The 27,418-nt window shown below is 30.0% G+C and overlaps 2 protein-coding genes and 1 pseudogene across 3 annotated transcripts; 1 reads left to right on the forward strand and 2 right to left on the reverse strand.

Annotated features, from left to right (window-relative positions):
- Positions 1-5,223: 5,223 nt before the first annotated feature.
- Positions 5,224-9,766, reverse strand: LOC100805734 (zinc finger protein-like 1-like). Of its 2 annotated transcripts, XM_006588413.4 has the most exons (10): positions 9,663-9,766; positions 9,493-9,544; positions 9,022-9,102; positions 8,575-8,695; positions 8,357-8,451; positions 7,474-7,545; positions 6,419-6,661; positions 6,139-6,247; positions 5,855-6,041; positions 5,224-5,599 (listed from the first exon to the last, which is right to left on the reverse strand). In XM_006588413.4, exons 2-10 carry the CDS (start codon positions 9,514-9,516, stop codon positions 5,518-5,520), a joined length of 1,014 nt encoding a protein of 337 aa, XP_006588476.1. In that variant the 5' UTR covers positions 9,517-9,544; positions 9,663-9,766; the 3' UTR covers positions 5,224-5,517.
- A 2,878-nt stretch (positions 9,767-12,644) lies between these two features.
- Positions 12,645-14,274, forward strand: LOC100803247 (mitotic checkpoint protein BUB3.1-like; annotated as a pseudogene).
- A 160-nt stretch (positions 14,275-14,434) lies between these two features.
- LOC100806258 (ATP-dependent Clp protease proteolytic subunit-related protein 1, chloroplastic) lies at positions 14,435-18,462 on the reverse strand. Its single transcript, XM_003536533.4, has 9 exons — positions 18,127-18,462; positions 16,992-17,107; positions 16,610-16,810; positions 16,387-16,491; positions 16,226-16,288; positions 16,002-16,113; positions 15,183-15,244; positions 14,904-15,092; positions 14,435-14,810 (listed from the first exon to the last, which is right to left on the reverse strand). Exons 1-9 carry the CDS (start codon positions 18,308-18,310, stop codon positions 14,724-14,726), a joined length of 1,119 nt encoding a protein of 372 aa, XP_003536581.1. The 5' UTR covers positions 18,311-18,462; the 3' UTR covers positions 14,435-14,723.
- Positions 18,463-27,418: the final 8,956 nt, after the last annotated feature.

Raw genomic sequence — 27,418 nt, forward strand, 5'->3', positions numbered from 1 at the left:
TATGGAGAACCTGGTACTAGGGGATGCTGAAACACAATACTATGATAGGATGGAACATTCATACATGAGTTTTTGTATTATTTACATAATTTTTTGAATATGTTATTTTATATTATTTTGTTGCTTAGCTTGTTTCTTTTTGTAAAAAAAAATGGATAATCTTGTTTTGGATTAGAGATGCTTTCATATCCTTATTTGATAAGTTTTTAATTTAGTGACTAACGTGAATGTGAACTCTTTACCCACGTGAGCTCCTTTATATTTATAGAATAAAATTATTTTAATTAATTCTGTATTTTTTTATGTATAATATTATATAAATATGTATGTCGGGTAAAGGATGTCACACATAACACATGTCTCATCACACCTTCTTACTAACACATTATCACTTCTCATACATATATATATATATATATATATATATATATATATATATATATATATATATATATATATATATATATATATATATATATATCATACAATAACAGTCTTCCAACATTTAAGACATATAATCATTCACTTATTGATTTGGTTAATAGCATAGAACATGTGATCACATCATGGGAAACAAAACCCCTCATTCAAATTCAAGAAAACATGCAAGAATTAAGAATTATCAAATTTTTGGGTTTCTAACATTCAAAGTCAAACACTTAATTATACCATCCAATTCGCATGAGAGTATCAATTGATCCGTCAAACATGAGCAATTCGTAGTTATCATTGTGCATGCAAAATTAAAACACATAAAATATCCCAAAATTAACTCTTATTTCATCCTCTAAGGATTCCTACACATGTTCACTATAAGTCAAATTGCGATAAACTCATCATTTACTTCTAAGCGTGTTCACGTGTGTAGACCGACTCAAGTTTTTCCTTTGTTTGTTCTGCTAGAATTTTCAAACGTTAGAGGGAACGAGAAGAGATTGAAGCCTCAATTTCATTGTATTCATGATAGGTTTGAGTGTATGCAGGGAAAAAAGAAAAAGTTTTGGGAGAGAAAGAAAGGAGAATGTAACTTGAGAGGAAAAGAGAGCGTAGAAATATATCGTTTCTATTTATAGCTAAGGTATTATGAACTTATTATTTATTCTATTTTTCTTTATTTTATTATTTTATAAAAATGAACTATATTTTACTATTTCATTGAATAAATAATCAATTAAAGCATCCTTTTATTTTCTAAAACATCATTTTACTCTGTTTGTTTTCTAATAGTATGAAACCCTTATTTTAATTAACACAAACTTTTTTCTCTCATTTATTTAATTTCTAAAAACTTTATTAATTTTTTAAACAAAACTCTTTTTATTTATTTTATGAAAAATGAGGTGTTACAAAGCTAACAAGGATCAATTGTGCATATGTGCATATGAAATTTTTTTATTAAGAGACAAAAATTCACTTAAATAATCTCTAGCTACATCTTTATGATTAATCTTATGACTTTCAATCATGAGAATATCTTACTTTTTAAAAAGAAAAATGTATACCCAATTCATGATCAGATATTTAATAAACTTTTTAGATATAATTACCTTTGAAATATTTTATTTTCAACGATAAAATCATCAAAAGAATTGAAAATTTATATTTTTTTAGTACAACAAAAAAATATGGATATCACACTAAAAATTGTCTAAATAAAATATTTAATAACTATAAATTAATAAAAATATATTTCTTATCATATTTTTCGCATATTTAAAATATAATAGCTTTCACATATTTTGCCACAAATTAGTCTTATAAAATGTAAATAAACCAGTGTAACATAGGAGCATTTATTTATACTATTATTATGTATGAAAATTGACTACAATAACAATATTAAATGTTATATATATTAAATTTACTATGTAATTAACTTGAACAATTCTATTTGTATTTATTAAATTAAATATAATATTTATCAAATGTATATTTTATCAAATATATATATATATATATATAGTAAAATTATTTATATTCTTGGTAATAAACCCCAACCTCAATTAGTTTAGAATTGAAAGAAAGCGCGTGGAAACATGGATAAATATGGGAACGTGCTGTCCACTGCTAAGTCGTGGCTTCTCCAATCAATAATCTCCAAGAGACTACCTAGACCATAAAATTATTTAAGCAACTAGAATAATGTAATTTGTAATTGTACGAAGTCGAGAATCACGTGTGAATATAAAATGGGTTATTACAGGTTATTTTATTGACTTTTTAATTTGGGGTTGATACTTGATATCATAAAATATTAATGATAAATAATCATATAAATTCAAATTACTCAAAATAGAGTCAACAATTAATTTCCCAATAAAAGAAACAAATAATATATATATATATATATATATATATATATATATATATATATATATATATATATAAAAGTTGTGATATACTGGATATTGGTTGATTTACAATAAATATTAAAAATTCCACTAAAAAATAACAATAAGGATACTGACATATCATAATATTTTCTTAAAATATATGGTCATACAAATTGCAAAACGTATAACAGATTTTTCTCTCTTTGTATTCAATCAATAACTTCAAACAAAGTTAATATAACTTCTCTTAAAAGAGTCATTTTTATACATACAGTTTAAAATCAAATGTTGGTCAATATGAGCCAACTATTTACTATTCAGTGTGTGTTTTGGCACGCGTTGAATGAAATTCCATATATTTCCAAACACTAAACACGATTATATAAAATTGAAGCTTTTGTGTGGATAAAAAAAAAAGGAAGCTTTTACATTGAACGAATTCTAACACCTAATTATTCAAACACACCCTTAGCAACTATTCCAATTTTTATTAGTTAATGTATAATTAGGCTGGTTTGTCCATCGGATTATATAACAAATTGACAAACGAGGGATAAACATTAAGTTAAATAATATTTTCTCAGATTTTTTTCCAATTAATCTTGGTAGAGAAATGTTAATAAATTTCTCACTTTCCACCTAGCTCCTATCCTACCATAGTTTTTTTTTTCTTTTCTGGAGTTGGTTTGCTTTTTACTGATATACTTGCCCTAATATTAGACATTGACACTCTTGTTTTTCAAAGCGATAAAGTATGTGCATGTTACCCAACTACAAGTGAAAACCAATCTCAATGCAATATGAATGAACTAACATTTCCTTTGATTTGATCTTTTGTTGGGGTTGAGGGTGGTTGGTGCATAAAATCAACCAAGAAAAAACTCCTAACCGAAGGCCATGCATGCAAGTCAATGAAGGCAGAAATTATATTAATTTTGATCTTAGTATGATGTTTGACTTCAGTAGCTTGAAATAATATAACTCTTTGTTTTTTTTTTTAATTGACTTTTGATTTGTCCAACCATTTAACTCTAGATAATTGGATGATTTCAACTACTATAATGAATAGTAAGTCAAAAGGAAGAAGTCCAGCCCGAATATCCAATTTAATATCGGATTGAATTTGATAAGCTCTTCTGCTGCTTTCTTTCTTTCTATTTGACTTCTAGAATGTAAACTAAGCATCATATTTGGTTGGAATTTTTAAAGGCATTTGAATTACAAGGCGAAGTAATACAATTTAGTACTTGATTTTACTTTTGAAATTAAGTTCGTAGCTTTGACTATGGATTTTCGCATATGTTTAACAAATTATATTATAGAAGGTAATGATGGTATCATGTACGAAACTGAAATGTGATACCACTGGTCAGATCAATAAACATATCTTTTAGTTATCGGTGTGCCAATTTTGAGAGTTTTTTTTATACTGTTTTTCTTATAATCTAAAGAGGACGAAAGGTTGTACCGGTAGCCAATACTTATTTAAGATGTATAGCATTTGACTAAAAGAAACACTTATTGTAATTTTCCTTGGGCCCTCTCGTGCTGTATGCACATTATTTTAACTTTAATACTATCTTATAAATAAAAATGTCCCTTTTGCTAACCGTTAAGGAATCAAGAAATAGTTTTACTTTTGAAGCCTTGAAGTATAAGTGTATCAAAAGTAACCAATTAAAGTCAGTCTAGTGGCGAAAATTTGGGATAGATAAATGAGAGCTTAGGTTTGATCCTTAGTATTATCATTGTACAAGAAGAAAAATTAGTATAAAAAAACTTTACTTTTTACTTAAAAATTTTCATTTTTCATTCATTAACCATTAGAACAAAACTGTTTCGTTATTAGTACTCAATATGATGCTCTTATGATTGTTGTAGTTGTGGTGTAACAACCCCTACGTTGTTCATTATTAGCATTTTATGAAAAATTCATCCAAATTAATTGATTGAGTATATATGAACAAAAAAAGAATCTGTGAGATTCCAATAAGCAAAACATGATTTAAGACCACCAAAGATCAATTAGTGTGTGATTGTTTCCGTTTAACTAAAAGTTTCAAATTCGAGTTTTAAAGGAAATTTTTTATCATCTATAATGATTATATATCTGATTCCAATAAAATTATCTCCTATAAAAAATAAATAATAATGTAGAATATAACCAAAACTAAATCATCTCCAATTACACATGATGGAGCCCACAAAAACCTTGAGTCTTCCTCTCTTATACCTGAGAGATCCAGTACTAGAGAGAAAATGAACCAATATAACCTCATGTAGACTTTACAACGTTCCTCTTCGTATTACTTTATCTCATTGCTTCATATGATTTGGTGGCTCAAATGAATCGTCCAACCTACCTAAATATATCCCAGTCGCATAGTTTTAACATTACTTGGCAATTTTTTTATGGAACAGAAATTAGAAATACTGCCGTTAGCATCCCATTTTGTCGTTGCTAAGAGAAATTATTAGAGAATTCTAAACTATCACTGCATTGCAGATGATCATGTTTTCATATTACACATCTATCAAAAAAGATGTTATTAATGCAAACATAACAACTTGTATGAGCTTGTTTTGTATTCCCTCCATTTTAAAATGATTGATGTTCAAAGTTTTTTCACCCAGATTAAGTAAACCAATATTTCAAGACAATAGTATTTACTAGGAGACAATTTTACTAAAATCCTTTTACTCTCTCAATTTCAATAAATGTTCAAGTCTATAATATTTATTAGAGGACAAAATTAAAATAGATATTTTAATATCTTTTTAAAAACTGAAAACATCAATCAATTTGAAATGGAGGGAGTATAAAACAACCATAGATATACGCGGGCCGTCTAGCAATTGATTTTTGAAATGGTGGAGACAACTAATCCAATTAAGAGAACAATATTTAAATCTGAATATTATGCAATTACATTCCAAGTGGACACCAAAACTGAGGGCAAAGAGCAAAGATGGCTGACTAGGATTTTATGTAACATGTCACTGTCATAGGCATTCCAGATGAAAAATTATCAACAAACTACAACTTGTATGTTTGCCAAGACTGCGACTGGTCCAAATAAAGAAGCCAAACAGATATAAGAAGCAACAGTAACCAGCAATATTGAAAATAGGAGCCGCTGAACATCTCCAAACTTTAAGAGCACTCACTCCATGGCATGCAAATTTATTCATCATTACGAAGCTCATCCCCTGGACCCCGTTGTGCTAGTCTGTAATACAGTATACCCATAGTTGCCATGCAAGCCCTGCAAATGGATCATAATAACTGAGTTTATAATAATACACGGCAGAGGAATGAGAGCAACAATATTAACTTTCCTTAAAACTGTCTACAAGTTACCTATATACTACTAACCCAGTTGTTTACCCTAAACATCTTTCCTCATTAGGAACCACCAGTGATTCAAACATAACTTCAATTGCTCAAATCTCACTTACTACTTTGGTTTGGATTACTATTTTATTATATAATATATAATGAAGAGAAGCAAGAGCTATACATAATAGCAATCAGGAGAAGAATTTTTCTGGGGTCCATCCTTGATGATCTTTGATGCCTTGTACGGCCTTCCGAGGTTTCGGCTGCATTTGATGCATCTTTCCTTGGAGGTGCAGTCACTGGTAGAGTAGGTAAAGCAGTAGACCAGAAAGGAAGTAAAGCTCTAAGAAACTTATGGTGGAATGGACCTACACTTTCGAAGAAGAAAGTTCGAATAAACAAATATGTCAAGTATTAATCACAAAATTTTAAAATATTAAAAAATCATTCAAAAGACAATATCACCTCGTTTTGTGTACTTTTTACGATTTGCATCTTCATCATCAGCATAGTAAGAAATTTCAGAATTCTGTCGTTCAACGTGGACTGAGCCCTTCCTTGTGGTGGCACCAGGCTAAATTGTTTGCAATAAGAACAAAATTATACAAGATAAAATACCAAATACATGAAAGAATTTTCAACTCGCATTGTAATAAAACAAGAGAAAAATCAGGCCTATTTATTAAAGTTTAAGAGGACAGAAAAATGAAAACACAATAAAAGTGCACTGAATATATCCTCTTACACCAACAGGACTTGAGTTTTTCAAGAAATCTCCTGCTGGATTAGCACCATCTATCTCCACAATATCTGTCACTGAAAGTTTAGGTAGTTCTGATCGAGTTGTAGTTGAGTATCCATCAACTGAGTCTGAGTTTCCATGATTTTCCCTACTAATCAACGGATCTGAAGCAAAAGCAGGTGGAGGACTTCGTGATTCTGTCACTGATACAGGATGATTTCCAAAAACATTCTTCTCCATACCAGACTGCACAAGAACAGATTAAAACCAATTAGAACTTTATTATATAATGAGAAAACAGACGAGCAAAATAACTCTAGGTGCCAAGATAATATAACCCACAAAAAAACAAAAAAAAAAGAAATGGAAGTGTGCATTTATATGATTTTTAAGAAGGCATCTTTTTCTGCAGTAATAACCAACAATTTACCGCCATCTTTTTCTGCAGTAATAATCAACAATTTACCACCATCTTTTTCAGCAAAAATATTCAGTACTGTCCATTTAATAAAGAATCAGACATGGTGCCTTGAAAGAGCTTTCCAGATAGTATCTCATAACCCTTAACATCACCCCTTCCCAAGTGAGCATGAAGTCGCTGAACAAAAACTAGATGGGCATGAAAGAGAAACTAGTAATATTAACGTATATGTGTGCTCATTGCTCAAAGCATTTTACAAGTAACAAATTCTTGTGATTGCCTGATTAGTTAAATTAGTCTTGACACCATAGAATGTGGCATTCCATTTAATTTCCAGATGATATTCCATTGTCCTCGGCTAAGAATGAAGACAGACAAAGACCCAGGACAACAGGGATTCTCTTAACAATAAATTTTACCAATATAATTGTCAAGTCCCAATTCATTCATAATCTATAATTGATGATCCATAATTGTGGTAATGGAATTTTCATTCTAAAATAAATAGCAATAAAAGAAATTGGTTTATGACAGCAAACTTGTTCTAGTTTTTGTATGTCAAGAAATATATACCCTACTATAATCTCAAACAAGAATAAAAGTGAGCCCACCATATACTGCCCATTTCAAAAATCACCTGCATGATAGCTTCCTTCAACTTGGAATGAAGACGTGATCCTGAATCTTTCACACTTTTAGGAGGCCATATCTGTATGAGATATTTCATCAAATGAAACAGAAAAAAAGAGTGAGAACTTTTCCGTACTAGAATCTGAAGAAAGTTTTAAAAGGTAAAACATAATAACAATAATAGTTGAATAAGTCACATGTATGTAGCTAATACTTAATAGAGCATCTATTTCCAAAACATACTATAATTCTACTCCACTAAGCAACTACTTTCATGAAAACTGACAAGGTCCCTATGACAAGCCATTAAATAGAAATTTTAAAACAAGCACTAATGAATGTTTTCTTTTTTTTTTGAGGAGTTGCACTAATGAATGGTTATCTTTCTGGAGTTACTATCTACATCTCAAAAATTAAGAAATTTTGTTTTAAAAAAGAATAAATAACAAGGAGAGAGAGAAAAAAAGGTTGGGAATAGCATGTCATTTTCTTTTCACTGTTAGTACACAAAGTTCTAGGCATCTAAAACACCATGAATCAAACTTAAATTTTTCACATAGCTAGGCAAAATCAACAGACAAAATTTCAGTTCTAAGATTAGTTTAAGGTTATAAAGGAGACACTAGGTTGTTACTAACAACCGCCTTTATGGAGTTCCTATATACTCTCGATGATTATGAAAATCAAAAAGAGAGAAAAAATAAGTTGTTGCTTTTCTTTCCCTGTTTCTACATAAATGCTCAGGGAATAGAACACTATAGACCATATTTTGAAGTTTGAACATAACTGGACAGAAACCACATATTGGCTTTCAGTTAAAAACATATACATCAATAAACTACTTCAATATTTATTATAGAAGAAAGAAATCACTTGAAGGTAAATCTTACTGAAGTAGAACATGAAGGACACGCATATCCTGCAGGGGCAGTATGTGGAGGAAAACTCTTGATATGCGAGACCAAGCAATTTGTGTGGATAACATCTACATACAAAATTTATAATATGTAACCAGTGCAAGCTCAGCCAAATTTATTTCAAAGGAATACATAAGCAAAATCACATAAGGCGTTGTTGTTGTTGTTGTTACATAAGCAAAATCACATACGCAAGCAACCCAGTCGAGTTGTTTGAGATCCATCCCCCTCTTCCAAAACAGACTGGCATTGGCAGCATTTTGGGGGCCAATCATACTCCCCATCTATAACCCATTCCGAATAAGTCCGGACCTGTGAAAATGACAAAACAGACAAAGCTTAACCCTGGAAACTCTACGGCTCCATACATCAATATTTGGACAAATTACAAATCCGCATGATCCCCAATAAAACTCAAGCTAAAACTAGAATCTGAAGTATCGGACCAAGAAACAATGACAAAAAGTAATATATTAAACGAAAAACAAAAATCAACAATACTGAAAGAGGAAATGAAGGAAAGGTCGAGAGAACAAACGAGGCAAGGTTAGCATAAATTGAAAATGAATAATAATAATAATAATAATAGTAATAATAATAATAATAATAAAGATACGAATTGAAGAAAAACAAATTACCACGCAGATTTGGTGCTCCGGGAAGCAGATACATTCCCCACAGACAGGAACTTTGTGCACGAAGCAATATAACTTAGTAGCCTAAAACACCATATAAAACACACAACACAGCATTAGCTCCAATTCAAAGCAATAAAATGGGAAACAACTAGCATAGCTCCCCAAGATAATCAAGAAATAAAAATCACATGCAACAACACGCCAAGACCAATAACTTGTATCAATTCTATGCTCAAGTTCAAGCACTTGTTTCCATCACCCATATGCATAAAAAAGAATGAAAATGAAAATCAAATCAGGAAAAATGCAAGAGCACGTAGATCACCAACGGTTGATCTGAATTGACAAAACCAATCGGATCTACATACCCAGCTAACAAATCAAGCGTGGTTGGGCAAACGCAAGTCAGGGTTTTGGAAAGAGAAAGAAAAAGGCGCGAACTGTAAGAGAAGAAAGAGAAAAGAGCGGAACCTTGCGACATTTGCAGACCACCATTGCATTGAGGGGTATAATTCAATTGAATCTGATGTGATTCAGAAAATTTTATTCAGGTGGATTTGGAAAGTAAAACTGAAGCGAAGAGCATGATCAAATAATCGTAATCACGGAGACAAAAAAAAAAAAAAATTGTCTTGATTTACTGAAATTATTGCTTGTGTTGATAATAGGCTCAGCTCACTGCGAAACAAAAACCCCTTTCCTGCGTTTGCAATTGAGATCCGTTTGAGTTTTTCTTTTTTCTTTTTCTTTTTTCCTTCTGTTAATTAATTATTTCCATAACAGGTGTAGAAAAATAAATCCAAAAAAAAAAAAGTCTAGAAGCCGGGTTAGAAACATGGGCCACAGCATTCGCTACTAGACCAAATAGACGACCAAAGTTTCTGTTTTAAGATTCGTAGAACAAGATATGAGATAAATTGAACAAGAATTGTAAAGAAATTTTTAATTTTTTATAATTCTTAAACATTGTAGTTACGGTTTAAAACTTTTATTATGTTAATTAAAAATGAAAAAATACGTCCAAGCTAATGAGTACTATACTACTATTATTTTGTGAAGGTTTTTATGTTATAAATTATTAACAAAGATTAATTTTAAAATGAGGGAAGAACCAAAGTTATCCAAATTTAAAATTTCAAAGACTAAATTTAAAAAAATTATAACAGAAAGAACCCATTTCAATTTTAAAAAGAATAAGATAAATGATAAAATGTTTAATTTAGCCTAAATTTTATAACATAAAGAACCAAATTCAATTTTAAAAAATAAGAAAAATGATAAAATGTTTAATTTAACCTAAATTTTAATTATATAAAAAGTATTTATATTGATCATTTATGTTACACAACATCAAAAACTAGTTTAATAAGATAAGTTAATTAGAATTTTACGCATGTAAATATAAATGCACTGTCACTTAAAATTTTGAAAGTATTAAAATTTCAAAAAAGTCTTCAATGTATAATTTGTCTATCATTAAATGAGTAATTGCACTTTCGGATAACAAAATGTAGGTGGTTAATAATAATAATAATAATATATAAAGGAAATAATCCGTTTTCGTGTGTACACATTTTATGAGTGATTTTTGCCCCTGAATTGTTCAGTTGTTCAGGTAACTGCATGTACACTCACTCACTGAAAATGTGGATATAATTGGAAATTAAAAAAGTCTCATTATTCATCTTTCTCGTTTTCCACTGCAGTTTTTTGCTCTACAATTTTTTTCCATTTTATCTTTGACTGACAACATGTAACTGCACACACTCTCCAACCAGACTACGTGATCTTTCACATTTTCTACTGTCCACAAATGAAGGAGTTATAATACAACTTCCGCATGTTGTTCTTTTTCTATTTTTTATTCTCTTCTCTCTCTTTGTGGACAACCTCTGTCCTCTCACGTAGAAACTGGCAACATTTTTATTCTTTGAATCAATTTCGATCCGTTTTACTTTCTCTATTTATTTCTTTAGTTTTGTGAGAACTGTATCCACCCGCTCCATCAATGGTGGAACTATGGGTTGCTAACACTACAATTTGTTTATTTCTGCCGGCAAAGTTTGAAAAACAGTGTATTATTTGAATTTTGAGTTTTGCAATTACATTGCATGATTGTGATCGTTGCATATTTGAGTGTTGAGGGGTCGTGTGTTTTTCTTTGGAGGATTTTGTTCTGCGTTTGTGGTAAATTGTTCTAGTTGTTGTTGTTCAAGGAGTTCAGAAACTTTTTGACAAGGGGGAGTGCTCCGAAGTTCGGGTACTAAAATTTTGCTATGGAAAGTTTTGGGTCGGGTAGAACGCATGGGAACAGTGTTGCAGGTTCCACTCTTATTCTTAAGCGATTTGTTTGGCCTCATCGAGGAACAAGAGTGTTTTTAGGTGGTTCTTTTACCAGGTAAGAACTTTAATTACTACATACTGTTTCTTACAACAGTACTTATGTTGTAGCCATTTCCATCTCAGTTGTGCATTATAGAAGATGCTAATAAGTGTGAGGGTGGCTGTCATTTCATTCCTTTTTTGGGGGCACTTTTCTAAGTTTTTGTAGTTTTGATATATATTTTTTAACTCTATGCTAGCTAGAAAAAATTAAAATTTATTCACTATTAAACCTATTTCTCTGATGATGTGTTTCCCATCCTTTCATCTTCAGTTTTTTCTCATGCTTTCATTTCTCATGTCGGAGAGGGAGCAAATCTTTACATTTAAACACTAGCCTTCTTCTAAATGTGGTATGGCATGCCTCCAATACAATTCTCATCAATGTCCATTTCGGTCGTTGAAGGTTTTGATTTCCAAGTTCATGTCTGCGTGTGTGTGAGGAGGAATAAGAGAGTCGAAAAAAAATCATAATCATTGCTTGCTCATTTTTGCATAAACGGATCAATGGGTGTCTATTTGTCTGAGTTATGAATCCTTTCTTCTTCTTCTTCTCCTCATTCCCAAATCCATTTTTTTTCTTTCTCTATGAAAATGTATTTATGTGAATAAGGTGACACTGTCCGAGAAAACCCTCGAGCTACTTTCTTTGCCTGATGATGGCATTCATAAATTACTTCAGGAGTTATACTCCTTGATATCGGTAAATTAAATTTAACCATGTTGAATTATATTCTTCATCTAGCTATTTATTTTTTTATCTAATGAACTTTATCTATTTGTTAATAATCCTAACTTTACTTTATTTTGTTGATACTAGATATAGGTTATTTTGAAAGCATTTTGTCAAGTTTACACGATTTTTTAAAGCATTTTTACTTGGTTTAATTTCATTTTTTTGTATGGTTGGGTTAAGCATCCATCTCAGTTCAGGTTTATTTATTCATAGCGGGAAAAAAATATTATAATATTAAATTTAACATAATAAATATATAATAACAAAATAAAAATACGTTATGTTTATATATCCGCTAGTAGTAATAATAATAATTTGCCCTCCGTCAAAAAAAAAAATAATAACTCTGTCAGATTAAGAAATATTTTTTTATTTATAAAATAGAGTTTAATATTTATAAACTCAAAGTATCATTTTATTTTTGAATTAGTTTGAACAGTTACTCTGACGCTGACGCTCACTACACTAGGCTCCGTGACCAGTCTTTAAGCTTTCTAATTTCAACAACACAGCGATCACCTCTTGGTGTCCTCATGAGACAAGGTACGTATCATATCATATGCTCCTCTTTCTCAGTTTTCATTTACTCAGGATATGCACTTAGTTCTGTTGAAGGGCGGGTTGTGATGGAATTCTTTGACCTCTCAGAGGCTAGCCAAGCAAAAATGTAAATACTTCTTTGGGTATCTCTATGTTTGCCCTTCTTAATATGTTAGTATTTTAGTCCATATCATAAATAGCATGTATTCATCAACTTCTGACCTTTGTGCAGATATGCTTTTAAGTGTCACAGAAAATCTGAGGCTGGAAGGGACATAGTCTATCCTGTGAATGCAATTGCATTCCACCCCATGTAAGTGTTTTAGAATTTGGAGTGCTCTGTCACCTTGATTATATCATCTCCTTAAATAAGAAGGCACTCTGTGAAGAAGATTTTAAATTGCTTGCTTAATTGTTTCTCCACGATTCACATTGTCAATACTCAATAGCTTGCTTATTATTAAGAAAATTTTCTTGGTGAAGTACAGATTGTCATCCAAAATAGAGGAATAGATGTTTTTTCACAGTTTGAGTATATAAATACATGGAGGTTGTAGATGAGTGTTCTGTATTGCAACTACCTAGAATCTTTAGTAAATTATACTTTCTTGTGTTCCCTCTCTGTTCCTCCCTTATCCCTACCGTTTCAAGAGCTCCAAAGATGAAATGCTGATTATTTACCTTCTAAATAAAATTTGGAATTTGATGTTGTTCATGTTAGGGTTACTAACTCGTGTTGACTTAATTGTGACCATCAAAATGCCTCTTTGCAGATATGGAACGTTTGCCACAGGAGTTTGTGACGGGTGTGTCAACGTGTGGGACGGAAACAATTAGAAGAGGCTATACCAGGTTTTCATTTCGTTTTTGCTTTGAGTAATTGAGTGACCAGAATTTGCATATAGCAATTTCAATTGCTAAATTTCCGTTTTCCGTCTTCAGTACTCAGAATATCCTACCAGCATTGCTGCACTGTCGTTTAGCAGAGATGGACGCCTTTTGGGCTTTGGTTGTTGCATCAAGTTACACATTCGAAGAAGGGCCTAAAGCAGGAACTACAGCGGAAGCTCTCTCTCTCTCACTGTTCAGTGTATATCTCTGGAATACGTGCTAGTTGTATGTAACTTGCTCTTTCCTTATTTCTTATACAGCGAGGAACAAGATGCTATCTACGTACGCAATGTGAACGAGATTGAGGTCAAGCCATAGCCCAAAGTCTATCCCAATCCTCCAGCGCGATTCCCAATGATGGCCTTTTCGAAAATAGGGATTTCTTCGTTTTTTGTTTCTACTGTTTCACTTCCCTCTCGTGAAGGCCAAAAACATGTGAACTATTGTTGTGAAGCACTAGCTTATTTTGTAGTTACAAATTGATAGTCCAGATTTCCTTCTAATTGTACACTACGTGCAAGTATGTCTATTGTAAAGTATAAATGAAACTGACAATATAACCTCAAGTGTTGTGCCTCTCCCACAATTTTTGAACTTATAGCTGGAAAATGCTTGTCATCTCATCATCATGAAAGGTTAACCAACAATAAGAATCCAGTTAATTCTTTGTAGCTCAAGAGCCATAGTTGCATTCAATTAATTGTAAAACAAGTACTGCATAATTTTGAATGTCAAGGCAAAAAAGTCAACTACTATGCAAACATGATGTTTCTCTGAATCAGCATATTTCCATCCAATATTATTGGGTTACATATAAAATCTCATTCAAAATGTGAAATGAAACGGTTGAAGAGAATGCAGCCATCAGATAAAGTCCATCACATTGCTAATGGTTCGATATTTACAACTTAAGAAATATGGTCACTTTCTTTAGTTGTTGAAACTAAGCATAAGTAATTCAAATATAAGTATTGAACAAGTCGCCCAACTGCCAAGATACAGATATCATACAATATCCAGAGAAATTTTCCACATGGCCTTGATGTGAGATAGCTTTTTGACCTTTATGCCAGGCGTCAACTTAAATTTAACCCGCGAGCATCCTTTGAAGGCATTGGATTTGGAGCTGAATAAGTGGCCTTATGCTGTGTGATTACCTAAATCCTGAAGGAGCCGCTTGAGGATTGCCACCACCTTGTCTCCTCATAGCTCTTGATTGAGCAAGCATTTCATCATAATTCTGATCCAGAAAGTAATCATAAGTATATTATATAATATGCATGTTTAATGAGAATATTAGAATAAACTATTAATAAATAGCAATAATTGTTACCCTCTTCTCAAATGCAACATCCCTTGAACTGGAATCAATTATTTTGTCAGCAATTCCATAGTCTATAGCATCCTGTGCTTGAAGATACTTAGGCCTCTGGACATCTTTAGCAATTTCTTCCTTTGATTTCCCTGTCCCTTTTGCCAACAGCTCAATGTAATACTCAGTATTTGCCTCTAGCTCTTTTGCCTGTATGTGTTTTGCCAACATACTTGATATAAATATAATGGCTAAATAATTGAGAGAATATAAAGAAGAGTGCAAACAGGTAGACAGTACCTTAATCCACATGTCTATAACAGCACCACTTGATCTATTGACTTTTGGGAGATATAATTTTGCTGCAGTAGCAAACAGTTTAAAATCCATGTTAAGAGAAGGCAATGCTAAAAAATTATAGTTTATACAAAACATATGACCAGTTATCTTTCTACCTTGTCAATTGATCAAAACTATCAACTGACAAGGAAGAAATATCCCTAACTATGTAGAAATTTCTGGCCACAAAATAAAAGTACCATCAGCAATTCAGCATTGAAGGGGGGCAAGAAAATCTATAGCCAATAAAGAAGGTTTTTTATGCAAATCCAATCAAGACATGTTTCAATTTGTTTTTCTAAACTATAGTTGTATGTTTGTGCACAAAGTATTGCAGAAGATGATAGCATTACATAAAGACCAAATTCTTTCATTTGCTCCTTGAAAATCGGGATTTCTTTTAATCAGAACTATGGCTACCCTACAGTTTCAAAGTACAATATTGAGTACTGGGGTTTCAGTTCACACAGATCATAACTCTACAATCCTTGCCCTAGGGATCCAGAAGAACAACAATTTGATAAACTGATCTTCCGGAAAATACTTCTTAACAAGCATATTAGTAGCCATTTGATCAGAAGGTGTAATATGTGATGACAAAAGAGATGATTGGAAAATTATAAATCAGTAATTCATTGTTTATTCTTCAAATATAGTCATGAATCAGATACTAAGTACACGTTCTTGAAGGAATCATTAGTCAGAAGTTCCAAAATGCCACAAGAAGCAATTGAGCAAAAAAAAAAACAATTCAAAAGTTTGCATAGATATGATTCATACTAGATGAATTTGGCTGTACAGCACGATAACCCTTTGTTCCAAGCGACAGAAGCATTGCTGCTTGACCAAATGCCATGCCACAATTCACAGTATAAACATCTGCTTTGACATACTTCAGGCAGAAAGAAAAAAGATTAATTAAAAAAGATTAGTTCAAAGAGATAAGCAATATTCCAGGCTTGAGGTGGGATAGGAGTGGCACATGATTCATGATAAAAACTTACAGACATCATATCAGCTATGGAATATGCCTCAGTTTCTGATCCCACGGTCTCATTCTTCTCATTCTAAACAACGAAAAAGGGAAAGAAAAAGCAATCATATAAATCAACACCTCATACATTACAAGGGAAAATTTTAGGAAAAAAATTCTCATAACACTTACCAGAGTTCCAGATGAATTAATATACAGGTAAATAGGTTTGCTAGGGTTATCATAATCCAACCACATAAATTGAGCAACAATAAGTTCTGTCACAGCTGGTACAATCTGTACAAATCATAAAGACGTAATTAGGAACATCAAGATTGGGATAAAAGATAGCAGATAGATACCTATATGCAGAAGCTAGTAGGGGGGGAACATGAGTCATCAGGGCGATGCTTACCGGCATACCCAGATAGCATATTCGAGCATCCAAGAGCAAAGAAGGCAGATCTGGTGGAGCAGTTTTTGGCCTTCCAGTTCCCCTACCTCCTCGATACATACTAACACTCATGCTGTATTTTGAAGCATCACTTTTTCCCATGCCAGATAGACTCCACATTCCACCATTATCCATATAATTCTTGGCAGACGAGATGCTTTCCTGTCACAATGATTAAAATTAAGAGCACTTTTGAACAATCAAATATGCTGTGATAAAATTTGGGTGCTTTGCAAAATCAACTCCAAAATCAATAATTACTAAATTAGGTTATAGATAGGCCACTTTGCTATTATAACATCACAGCCAGTTAGACAGTAGCAAGGATATATGTGGTGAGAACCTCTGTAACTCTTTCAGATTGCTGACGGATAGGATTATCTTCTGTCATGAACATGTCCATTTGTGAAGGAGAAAGGCCATATAGAGATTGAGGTGCATTCTTGTAGTTTTCCATCACTGCATATAATAGGAGAAAATAAAAAATAGAGGTTAGCCACCCAACTTTAAACTTTTCAACCGAACTTGAATAAGAACCTTTTTAAGATTTTTATTCGGGAAAGTTGTACTCAACCTCCAGAAACTTTCATCCAAATTAATTTAAGAGCACCAATTTGAAGCCTTATGTTTCATAAACAACTTTACCCCTTTGTTTTTCTATAACATTTAGAAACACCAAGAGTTTAAATAAATCAGTCAAAACTGACAATTAAGATTCATATTGTTACTTTCTAGTGTTTACTAACAGAATTCATAGTGTCTCTTTATTTTCTTTTACTACAATTTATGCACAAAATTTGCAATCTGTCCTACTAATACATTTCAAGAGACAAATCTATATGCGTCTTGTCAGAAATCATTTCAATTTAGGTGAAAAATAAGTATCACTTGCATTGTTACTCAAAATTTAAGGACCTGGGACTCATGCCTATGAAACTTATCGGGCATAAATTATAAAATTCAGACGTTGAAGCACTAAATTTGCTTTGAACTTTGGACAAAAACTTCAAGAAGGTAAAGTGTAACTCAACTTGAGTTTTTAAACCTTTCGAAGGAGGCAAATAAGCAAGCGCATACACTCACTCAACAAGAAATGCACGAAAACAGAACAACTCCATAACAAAACTTATGGGGACCAAAAATTATGACAAAAGCAAAACACTAAACAGTAAAAAACACTACGTATGTTCCATGCCCTTCTGCCACTTCAATTTCAAACATATGAAAAACTTAATTGAAGAGACTCTGCAACCCACATAATTACACAGTAAAGTTCTCAAACAAATAAAAAGCACTAAAATCATTCATACCCAGATTACAAAATTTCATCTTGTTTCATTTTTCTGCTCTAGTTTTTCTCAGAAACCACATAATTAAATGTTTTCATGAATTTTTTTGGCCTAAACTAAATCGAACAGAGCAAATAAGCATTAGGCAAGATATAAAAGAGAAGGAACGAAAGGTGAAAAAAAACTAACATCCATCTTTGAGATTTTCCTTTCTGAACTGTTTGGGGATGTGGTCGAGGGAGCACTTGGCAGAGGAAGAGTTGAAGCGGCGTGGTGCCACTCTTCGAGAAAAGGGAAAGAGCTTTGTTCCATGGAGGAAGGAAGAATCGTGGAGGGAGGGCGCAGAGAGTGATAAGGAGAGAAAAGAGGACATGGGTGCACGCAATTGGAAACCAAGTTGCAAAATTTGGTGTGAATGGTTTTGGTTCCTACGGCGAGGGAAGATAGGTGCGCGAGAAGCTACTATCCAGTTCGTGTGGTAATCGGGTTCGGGTATGTTTGGAGCTTTTAAAATTTGTGTCGCATAAGGTAAGTGATTTTTATTTTTTTATTTTTGGTATCACAGTAAATAGAGTTGAGCATCAGGATAAGTTTATCCCACAAATCCTAAGCTTATCTTCTTCTTCTTCTTTTTTTTTTTTTGAGTTTGCACATAGTATGCTGGCTTAGACGCACTTGACAAAAAATATAAAAATAAAAATTAAATTTTAAAATGTAAATTTTGACCTATTTTTAAAAAAAAATAACTATGAATTTTCTAATTAAAAATTATATATCCAAAATGGAAATATAATTTACATTTTAAACTATCTATAAAATATTTTTTTACATCATATTTGCTTAATTTATAACTGTATATTAAATCAAAATATTATATCAACATTCATCAATCATTAAATTATATAAATAATACTTAATTTTTATACTTTTTATTTTACTTTGTTTGTATGGCTTATTTATAAGTATTATATTTTTTATATTAAAATATAAAAAAAAATTCCTAAAGACCTATGAAGTCCACATATAAAGTCCATTTAACTCGCAGGTTAAGTAAGATAAACTAAAATGATAATAATTTAAACAGACTCAAAATATCAATGCTCGAATGTCATGCGGGATGTGGGTTTCAGGAGGGGGGTCCAAAGACCTAAGCTCATTTGTCCAACTATACCCATTGTTAGGACCTTAGGCTAGTTATTACCGTAAACTTTGATTCTTTGGATTAGTTATGAGACTAATCTTTAATTGAAATTTAATTATATTTAAAGTTTTTTGTCTCTCCTTAAAAGTGTATTTTGTGAGGATGAAATTCAATTTTTTTCTTATAAACTCAGTTTGTGTTGCCAACCAAGTTATACTCATTAGATAGGTAAGTGAATTATGTTACATTAGAGAGAAAACTAGTTAATATTATACCAGAAACATTAACTCTTAATATTAAGTTTATATACATTTATAATAATTTGAGAGAATTTAATTAAAATATATTATTAGAATACATGCATAATAATGTTGTGTAATACGTATAGATAGATAGATCGGTACTGATGGTGAATTATTTTTAATTTTTATTTATAGATGAGTTCAATTTAATACAAGTCATAAAATTGAACCAAAAAATAAAATATCAAACAATGTGAAATAATTCTCCCAAAAACAATATGAAGTAATTATTTTTTTTTTAATTGAATGTGATTTTAGTGTTAAATTTCTGTACATGGTTAGTGTAAAAAAAATTACACCATAAATTAATTAAAAATCAAGATTGGTATGAATTTTATGATAATTATGGTTAAAGTCAAAAAAATTATTATGCATGACGATTTTTTGTTGTTGATTCACATGATCATTGTTATTGGATAACAATATGAAAACTTTGTATTGTGATTGTATAAACTATCTTTTCATGCAACATAAAAAGAATCTCAATGATTTTATATATAATTTTGAAATAAATTCATATGTACATATGTTATGTTATTTATAAAACTATTATATTAATCATATTTATTTCACTAAATATATTATTGGACTTAAACATTAGAGGAGAGTGCAACCCACAAAAACTAGCCCATTAGACAGAAGAACGTCAAGGTTTAATACCATATTAAGTAGTTTATTCTACTTAATGTGAGAGGACTCTTAACATTGAAATATTATATTGAATAAAAAATAAATATGTCCTCCTATTATTGAAATATTGTTTGTCTTACAAAAAATTATTACAAAACTATTTAAATCAATAATAACATAGATGGTTAATATTATTTTAAAAGTCGTTATTAATAATAACATGAATAGTTAATAATTCCTACAAAATAAAGGTTTGAAAAAAAAACAAAGAAATAAGAAAAAACCTAATCATTTTGGTTAAAGGATCACAAGGTCCTCTTGAAGAGGAAGAAACCTTGAATGCAAGTAAAAGTAGTCATTGAGAAAATGCTCAAAGCTTAATGCGAGCTCTCACCTCTTATATGCGTGTGTGGTACACTTGTTTGTGTTTGTCTTGAGGGTCCACAAGATACCGGCACAAAAACTGTCGAAATGTTTTTATGTGGCCCACATTTTTTTAGGGTTTAGCCGACAAATGTTTAGTTGTATTCAATTATTAAATGACTTTTTAGGGTATGGTATTGGAGCTTTTCAGATTATTGTCGCATAAGTAAGTGATTTTTATATTAGAGAGAAAACTAGTTATTAAACCAGAAAATTAATTGTTAATATTAAGTTTATATGAATAATAAATTGAATAATTAAATTAAAAAATATTATTAGAATACATGCTTGGTAATGTTGTGTAATGCATTATTATGTATAGATAGATAGGTTGGTATGTAAGATAAATTCTATTTAAATTTTTATTTATTAATGGCAATTTAATATAAGCCATAAAATTAAATTAAAAAAATCAAAATATTAAACAATATGAAATGGTTAGATTTCTTATTGAATTGGATATGCTTTTAGAGTTTAATTTTTGAACATTAGTGTAAAAAAATACACTATCAACTAATTAAAAATCATGATTTAGTATGAATTTTAAGAATTTTTTTAAAGGGATGTGAATGTTAAGATAGTTATAATAAAATTCAATAAATTTATTATACATGATGATTTGTTATTAAATAATAATATGAAAAATCTTTGTTAATGTCAGCCCATAAATTATTTTCTCAGGTAACACAAAAATAAACTTTTTTTCTCATCATTTTATATATAATTTTGAAATAAATTCATATGTACATATGAAAGGTTATTTATTAAATTATTATACAAATCATTTTTATTTCACTAAATATTTAAAAAGTACTATACTATTTTTTTTCATAATCTTATCATCTAAATTACATGTTCTTATTCTACTATTAGGTTGGAAAGTGTCTTTTTATATCTAGTTTTTAATACTATTTTTTTGTTTTAAATCCTAAAATATTTTTAAATGAAATACAAGATAAATTTTACAAGGCTAAGTTTGTGAGAAATTGTAATTTGTTAGAATTCATATATGAACATGTATTTTTAGTTTTGAAAAAAATAGTACTGCATGTATCCACTATACACCTAGTCTTAAGTTGTTATACATGCCCACAATCTGAGTGCAAAACCTTCTAGAATTGTATAAATGCTTAGAATAAACTTCATAATACAATGAAATTACATTTTACCTTGAATGCTAGTGCAGAGATAAAACCAACATAAATTGCACAACCAAAGCTTGAAGCAAATTTGGTCATCAAGACTCAGTTGCATACATGACCATTTCATGAATATTAATATTCTCATATTCTCACTCCAGAATATGTTATAAATATCTACTGATATGATTGTTTTTTAAGTTTTATGATGCCAATGATTAGTGGTCACGAACAATAGAAAAGAGAGATAGGATTGACCGATAAATGATAGTCATCCACTCGATCGAATAAAAAAGAGTCTGAAGCATATGAAAAACCCTTTCTTTCTTCCCAAATCTTAATTAGTAGAGCGAAAGCCATGCATTCCGTTCAAAAGACTTAACTTACACGTGTTCCCAACCTCCTTCGTTGTGCAAATATCTTCTGCATGCGTATTTTAAAGGCCAATACTTAAATATAATATATCATCAATATTATTCTTTGGCTGCATTTGCGCTAGGAAATAACCTTTCAAACCCCACCACTGATACTTCCACCTCTGCACTCACATCGCACTTGTTCAAACTAGTCTATACAAGACAATATAGGAAATTACCTGTTTCGTAAACAAATTCTCTACCACTAGCCATTTTTTATATCTTAAAAATATAAAAATATATTCATTCAGTAAGTAAAAAATAAAATATAAGAAGATTTAAAATTACCATTAACATCTTTTGCTTTGGTATATGTTCGAGTACTTCAAAGTATTTGTTTTTTCTTAAAAGCACATTTGACTATAAATAAAAGAATGTAACTTTTTAGCATTTAACTGTTGTAAGTGAAATGGTAGCTTTCAAACACAAATTCAATTGAAAATTATTTTTCAAAGTAAGATACAGATTTACGCTTAACCAAATACAAAAAAAAAATAAAAAAAATCTCGGTCCATCATACAAGTCCACCAATGTTCTTCTTATTTTGCTTTTGGTCCAGAGTCCATTAATGTTCCGTTACATTTCACAGAAAGCCCATTGGAATAGGGAGTAGGGGGTTGCTATTCGTATCTCCAAATTTTGTATTCAAACCCCATAGTTTCTCAGATATAGTGGAAAGGACAAACCTACCCCTGTTGGCAGTTTCCCTACAACCCCACCTCTCCTCTTTCTCTTCTCAACCGCTCTCTGTCAATCTTCTCTTTCTACTCCATTTGCTTCGTACTCCCATTTCCTACTTCACTACCTTTACCATTTTTTCTCCTCCACTATCTTATTTCTTTGTCTTCCTAGCCTCTATGAGAGGTGCATTTTTTTTGTGTGTTTATTCAATGGAAATCTGATTCTGTTGTGCAGGAATACACAAAATAAAATCACATTTTTTGTTGAATGTTTGATAAAGTGTACAACGAAGACATTTTTATGTTGTGAATCTCACAAAGATACGCTACATAATCACATTTATGTTATTAAATTATGGGAGTGAAAAAAGTACAAAACAAAAACACATTATGTAATATTAATGATGGGTGAAAAAAATATGAGAATGAAACACATTGAAATAGAAATATGATTATTCCATTAAAAGTGTATTTTCAAAAATAAAAATATTTCAGCACGTGGGGTGAAATAGCAATTGATGAGTGATAGTAGCAATTCCCTAGGGAAGTTTGCAATCCCATCTGGAAGGATATGGAAGAGTAGACATGGAAACTTTTTTTTTCCTTGTCAAGAGATCATGGAAGTTTCCAACTCACTATTTTTGCTTGTTGTGCGAGACAATTGTAGAAATCGAATATAAATTCTTCTGTTACTTTGTTAATTGATGCACACGTAAATTTAATTCTTGTAAAATAATAAATATATTTTAAAGAGATAACGAGTAAATTATAAATTTAAAATAAAATATTAAATTATTAACAAAATCTATATATGTATATTAAATTATAGAATTATTTAAAATTTAACGGTTAATTTTTACTAAGTGGTATAATTTAGTATTTTATACTTATATTTTCTTCAGATAAAGGTGTTAAAACTTGTGTATTTAATATTCATGTGTGCTTGATATCTATTTAACATAGCAATTATCTGATATTACTTAAGTTTTTTTTTTCGAGCATATGATATTACATAAGTACAGATTAGGGTATTTTAAAAAAAATATTGTTATAATTTATTTTTCGCCTATTAAAATCAAAAGGTTATGGTTTATCATTAAGTGCAAGGATCAATGAACATAAGAGTGTTTTAGTTTAATTAAAGATTTTATATTCGAGTTTAGAATACGGACTAATTTATTTTATTGAGTAAAAATATATTTAAGTTTAAATATGAAAACTATATATATATATATTTCTAAAATTGATTGTGATAATACAAGTGTTTGGTTTGGTGTTATGTTAGGCATGGTATTGTCAATTCTTCTTCATTCCACTTGCACCTGTTTTCAGTGCTCAGTTCATATCCGTGGGGTTTAGGAGAGCTTGACAGTGAACGATGCCTAGTGTAAAAGAACAGTATTGATGCAACACACATGCAATGCTACAAAAACAAATAAGTATGCAAGTAGTCACTATTCATCCATCCACTCGTATCTCAGAATGCATTCGATCTCATCTTTAAATAATATTATATCCTAAATTATAATAACACCCCCAATAACAACTACAACATTAGTATTAATATTAGCTCACACGTTGAAATACATTATTATTATACAACCAAAGTGTTTAGTATTCGGTGATTATGATTAGTATGAATGATATGATATGATGATGTTTGTCGGTTATCTAGAACACGTGGAAGCAAGCTATTGAGAGTTTAAGGTGCAACGTGTCACCAATTAAAAGAACTCATATGAGTTGCGTGTCAATATACCCAACGCTTTTTTTATTTTTCCTTATCTTTGATTGCGTCGTTGAAGCAACTACTCTCTCTGTCTCTCCCACTACCACACTCCAGTCTTCACTCACTCTCCTGCTCGCTTGACACGTTAAAATAAATCACACACACCTTTCCATTTTTTTCCGTTTCTAGAATGCACACAATCAATTTTATTATAATGTACGGAAATTCTAATAATGGAAAATATATATATTTTTCAACCTGATGATGATGTGATAATTGTTTAATCATAGTTAATAAAAGTAGTCATTAATTCTTTTTTTTTTTTTTAGAGAAACGAGAAGTTAACGTAGACACGTAGTTCATATATACACGAGTTCTTTAAGTGAAGTTTTTTAAATGAATTGTATATATCATACATTAGGAGAGTTAATTTCTCTATCTCATAAATATTTTTAATTCATAATGTAATTTTTATATTATTATTTAATCATAAATTATAAAAATGGTTGACCTTTATAGTATATACTATTTGAGAAGCAGTGGGAATATCTGTTTAAATATTTTCACTTCCATTTTGTACTGTTATTGTCTTAGTTATATATTAATTAATTTTTTTCTTGTAAAAATTTAAATTTTCGTGTTAAACATTATCCTACTTCTATATACTGTATTTTAATATTTAAATATAAAAAATAATTTATTAATTACACAAAATTCTTATATTTATAAGATGGTATAATAAAAAATAAATGTTTAAAGAAACATGAAACTAAATATAACAGGTGATAAAAAAATAATATTATAGGTGTGGCTATATAATATATTTATTTATATAGTAATGTCATCAACTAAAGACTAAATAATCATATTTATAGTGAATAAAAAATATTAAATTAGCTAGTTTCATTAAAAAATAATTGGTCAGCTCATTTATTCAAAAAATTCAATGATGGAAACATAGTCAAACGGTTAAAATTAGTTGAATAAATTTAATATTTACCTAAACCAGTGTAAATGTTGGTGATAATAGTCAATTTAAACTATTTATTTTTATAATATTACTTTATAAAATATATAATTGACTATTTTATATATTTAGGTAAATTTATACTTAAGTCAATTTATTATAATTTGTATTAAATTGTTATTTAACATATACTATATAATGTATGAGATATATATTTAACTATTATTAGTAATCATGTTAAAATTAATAAATTATTAAAATGTATTTATTATTTTAATTTATTGATCATTCTAAATTTTCAAATATTAATATTTACCATTTGTTTCAAGTTTTTGACTATTTGAATGTATACTTTCATTTTATAAACAAATGCAGACATTCTTAAAAAGAGAATTCCATCATTAGTCAATATTTTGAGAGAGAAAAAACTCCCCATCGAAGTTTAAATTTTAAAATAAGAGTCATTAATGAAAAAATCAATTATATTTTTCTACATAAATCGATATTTACCTTGTTGGAGTGTTTTTGAAGACATTTTTGTCTCTCTTTTATCTGTTTTTCTTTTCATTCAAACGGCACTTCTATTTGTCATGAAAATGAGTTGCACAAATTAATATGCATAAAATGTAATGTGAACTGTCAATATTTTTATAAATAATTATTAATTAAAAATAAATGAATAACAAATTATGACTTGACAAAAATCACGCTCTAATCTCATTTTGACAAAATCGGTTTCACAACATTTATTATTCTCCTCTTCCATGTTTGTTCATTAAGAAGTGTTTTATATCTCTTTTTATTTGACTTTAATTATTTAATCTTTACAAAGACACATCAAAGTAATTGGGATAATAGATAAAATAATTAAGAAAACTAGAAAAGAATGAAAGAACTAATTAAGGTTATATTATTCTAAAATTACTTTAAATACTTCTTCTCATTGATCTTCTTATCTGTCAATAACAATTTTGATATTTAATTTCAACAGTTTCATTTGAATATTCATTCTGTTACTGTAAAATTAATGTTCCGGTATTTTATAATTTTTAGTTAAAAATTTTCAGATACCTTAAAAAATTCATTTAATGAATACTTAAAAAATATGTTTCTTAATTCTTAATTAGTTAATAAATAAACGTATCTATAATTCCAAAAAATAACTTAATGATGTAAAATAGTATTGTATATAAAAATAGTTTTTAATTCAGTGAATTAGGAAACTCCATTAGCCAAGTATTAATTTCCCGCGATCACGGAAGAAATTAAAACTAGTTGAAAAGTTATAAATACAGGTGGCACGTGGTGGTGTTGTACTTGTTTGAGAACATTAGCTTAGTTGTAGTGTGACAACTAACGAATAAACCATCAGTGGAAGTGGTTGCCCAAACCACGAAAGTCGAAAACCATGACCGTGATCAAAGCCATGACGCCAAGGGAAGCTAAATCTACTTCACATCTTTAGTTTTTCTTTTTCTTTTTCTTTCCCTTAACACACTCAAACATCTAATTTAGCATGCTTCCTTTAGAATCATATACTGTGTTCTACCAACATCAATCAGGATAAGGATGTAAAAGTCATGCCTATGCTTTCGTATCGAGAATTCATACGTCAATTTAATATAATAAACATTTTAAACGTTTTCTTAGTTATTTAAAATAAGTATTATATAAAAAGATGATTAGAATATTTAAAAGTTGAATAAAAAAGGATAAATAAATAAAAAAAATTGACTCAAGGTTACCACTTACCGGAATAATTAAAATAATAAATTATTCACAATTGACCAAAAACATTATTGCAAATAAAGAAAGATATCAAACAAACATAATGCTTTATTTTTAACAAGATTTAAACATGAGCGCGTTACCATATGTGCAAATAATAATAACAATGTTAAAAGAAGTAAATACTAAATCAGGTACTGACCTGTATTATTTTTTCCGAATAAGTCGTGGCGCATTTCATTGATATTGAAAAGACCAAGCTGGGACAAGTTGTTTATTTTTTTTAAGAAAAAAGAAAGGTACTATTCCAAAATTCCAATCTAAAA

This window comes from Glycine max, chromosome 10 (assembly GCF_000004515.6).
Source record: "Glycine max cultivar Williams 82 chromosome 10, Glycine_max_v4.0, whole genome shotgun sequence".
Taxonomy (NCBI): Eukaryota; Viridiplantae; Streptophyta; class Magnoliopsida; order Fabales; family Fabaceae; genus Glycine; species Glycine max.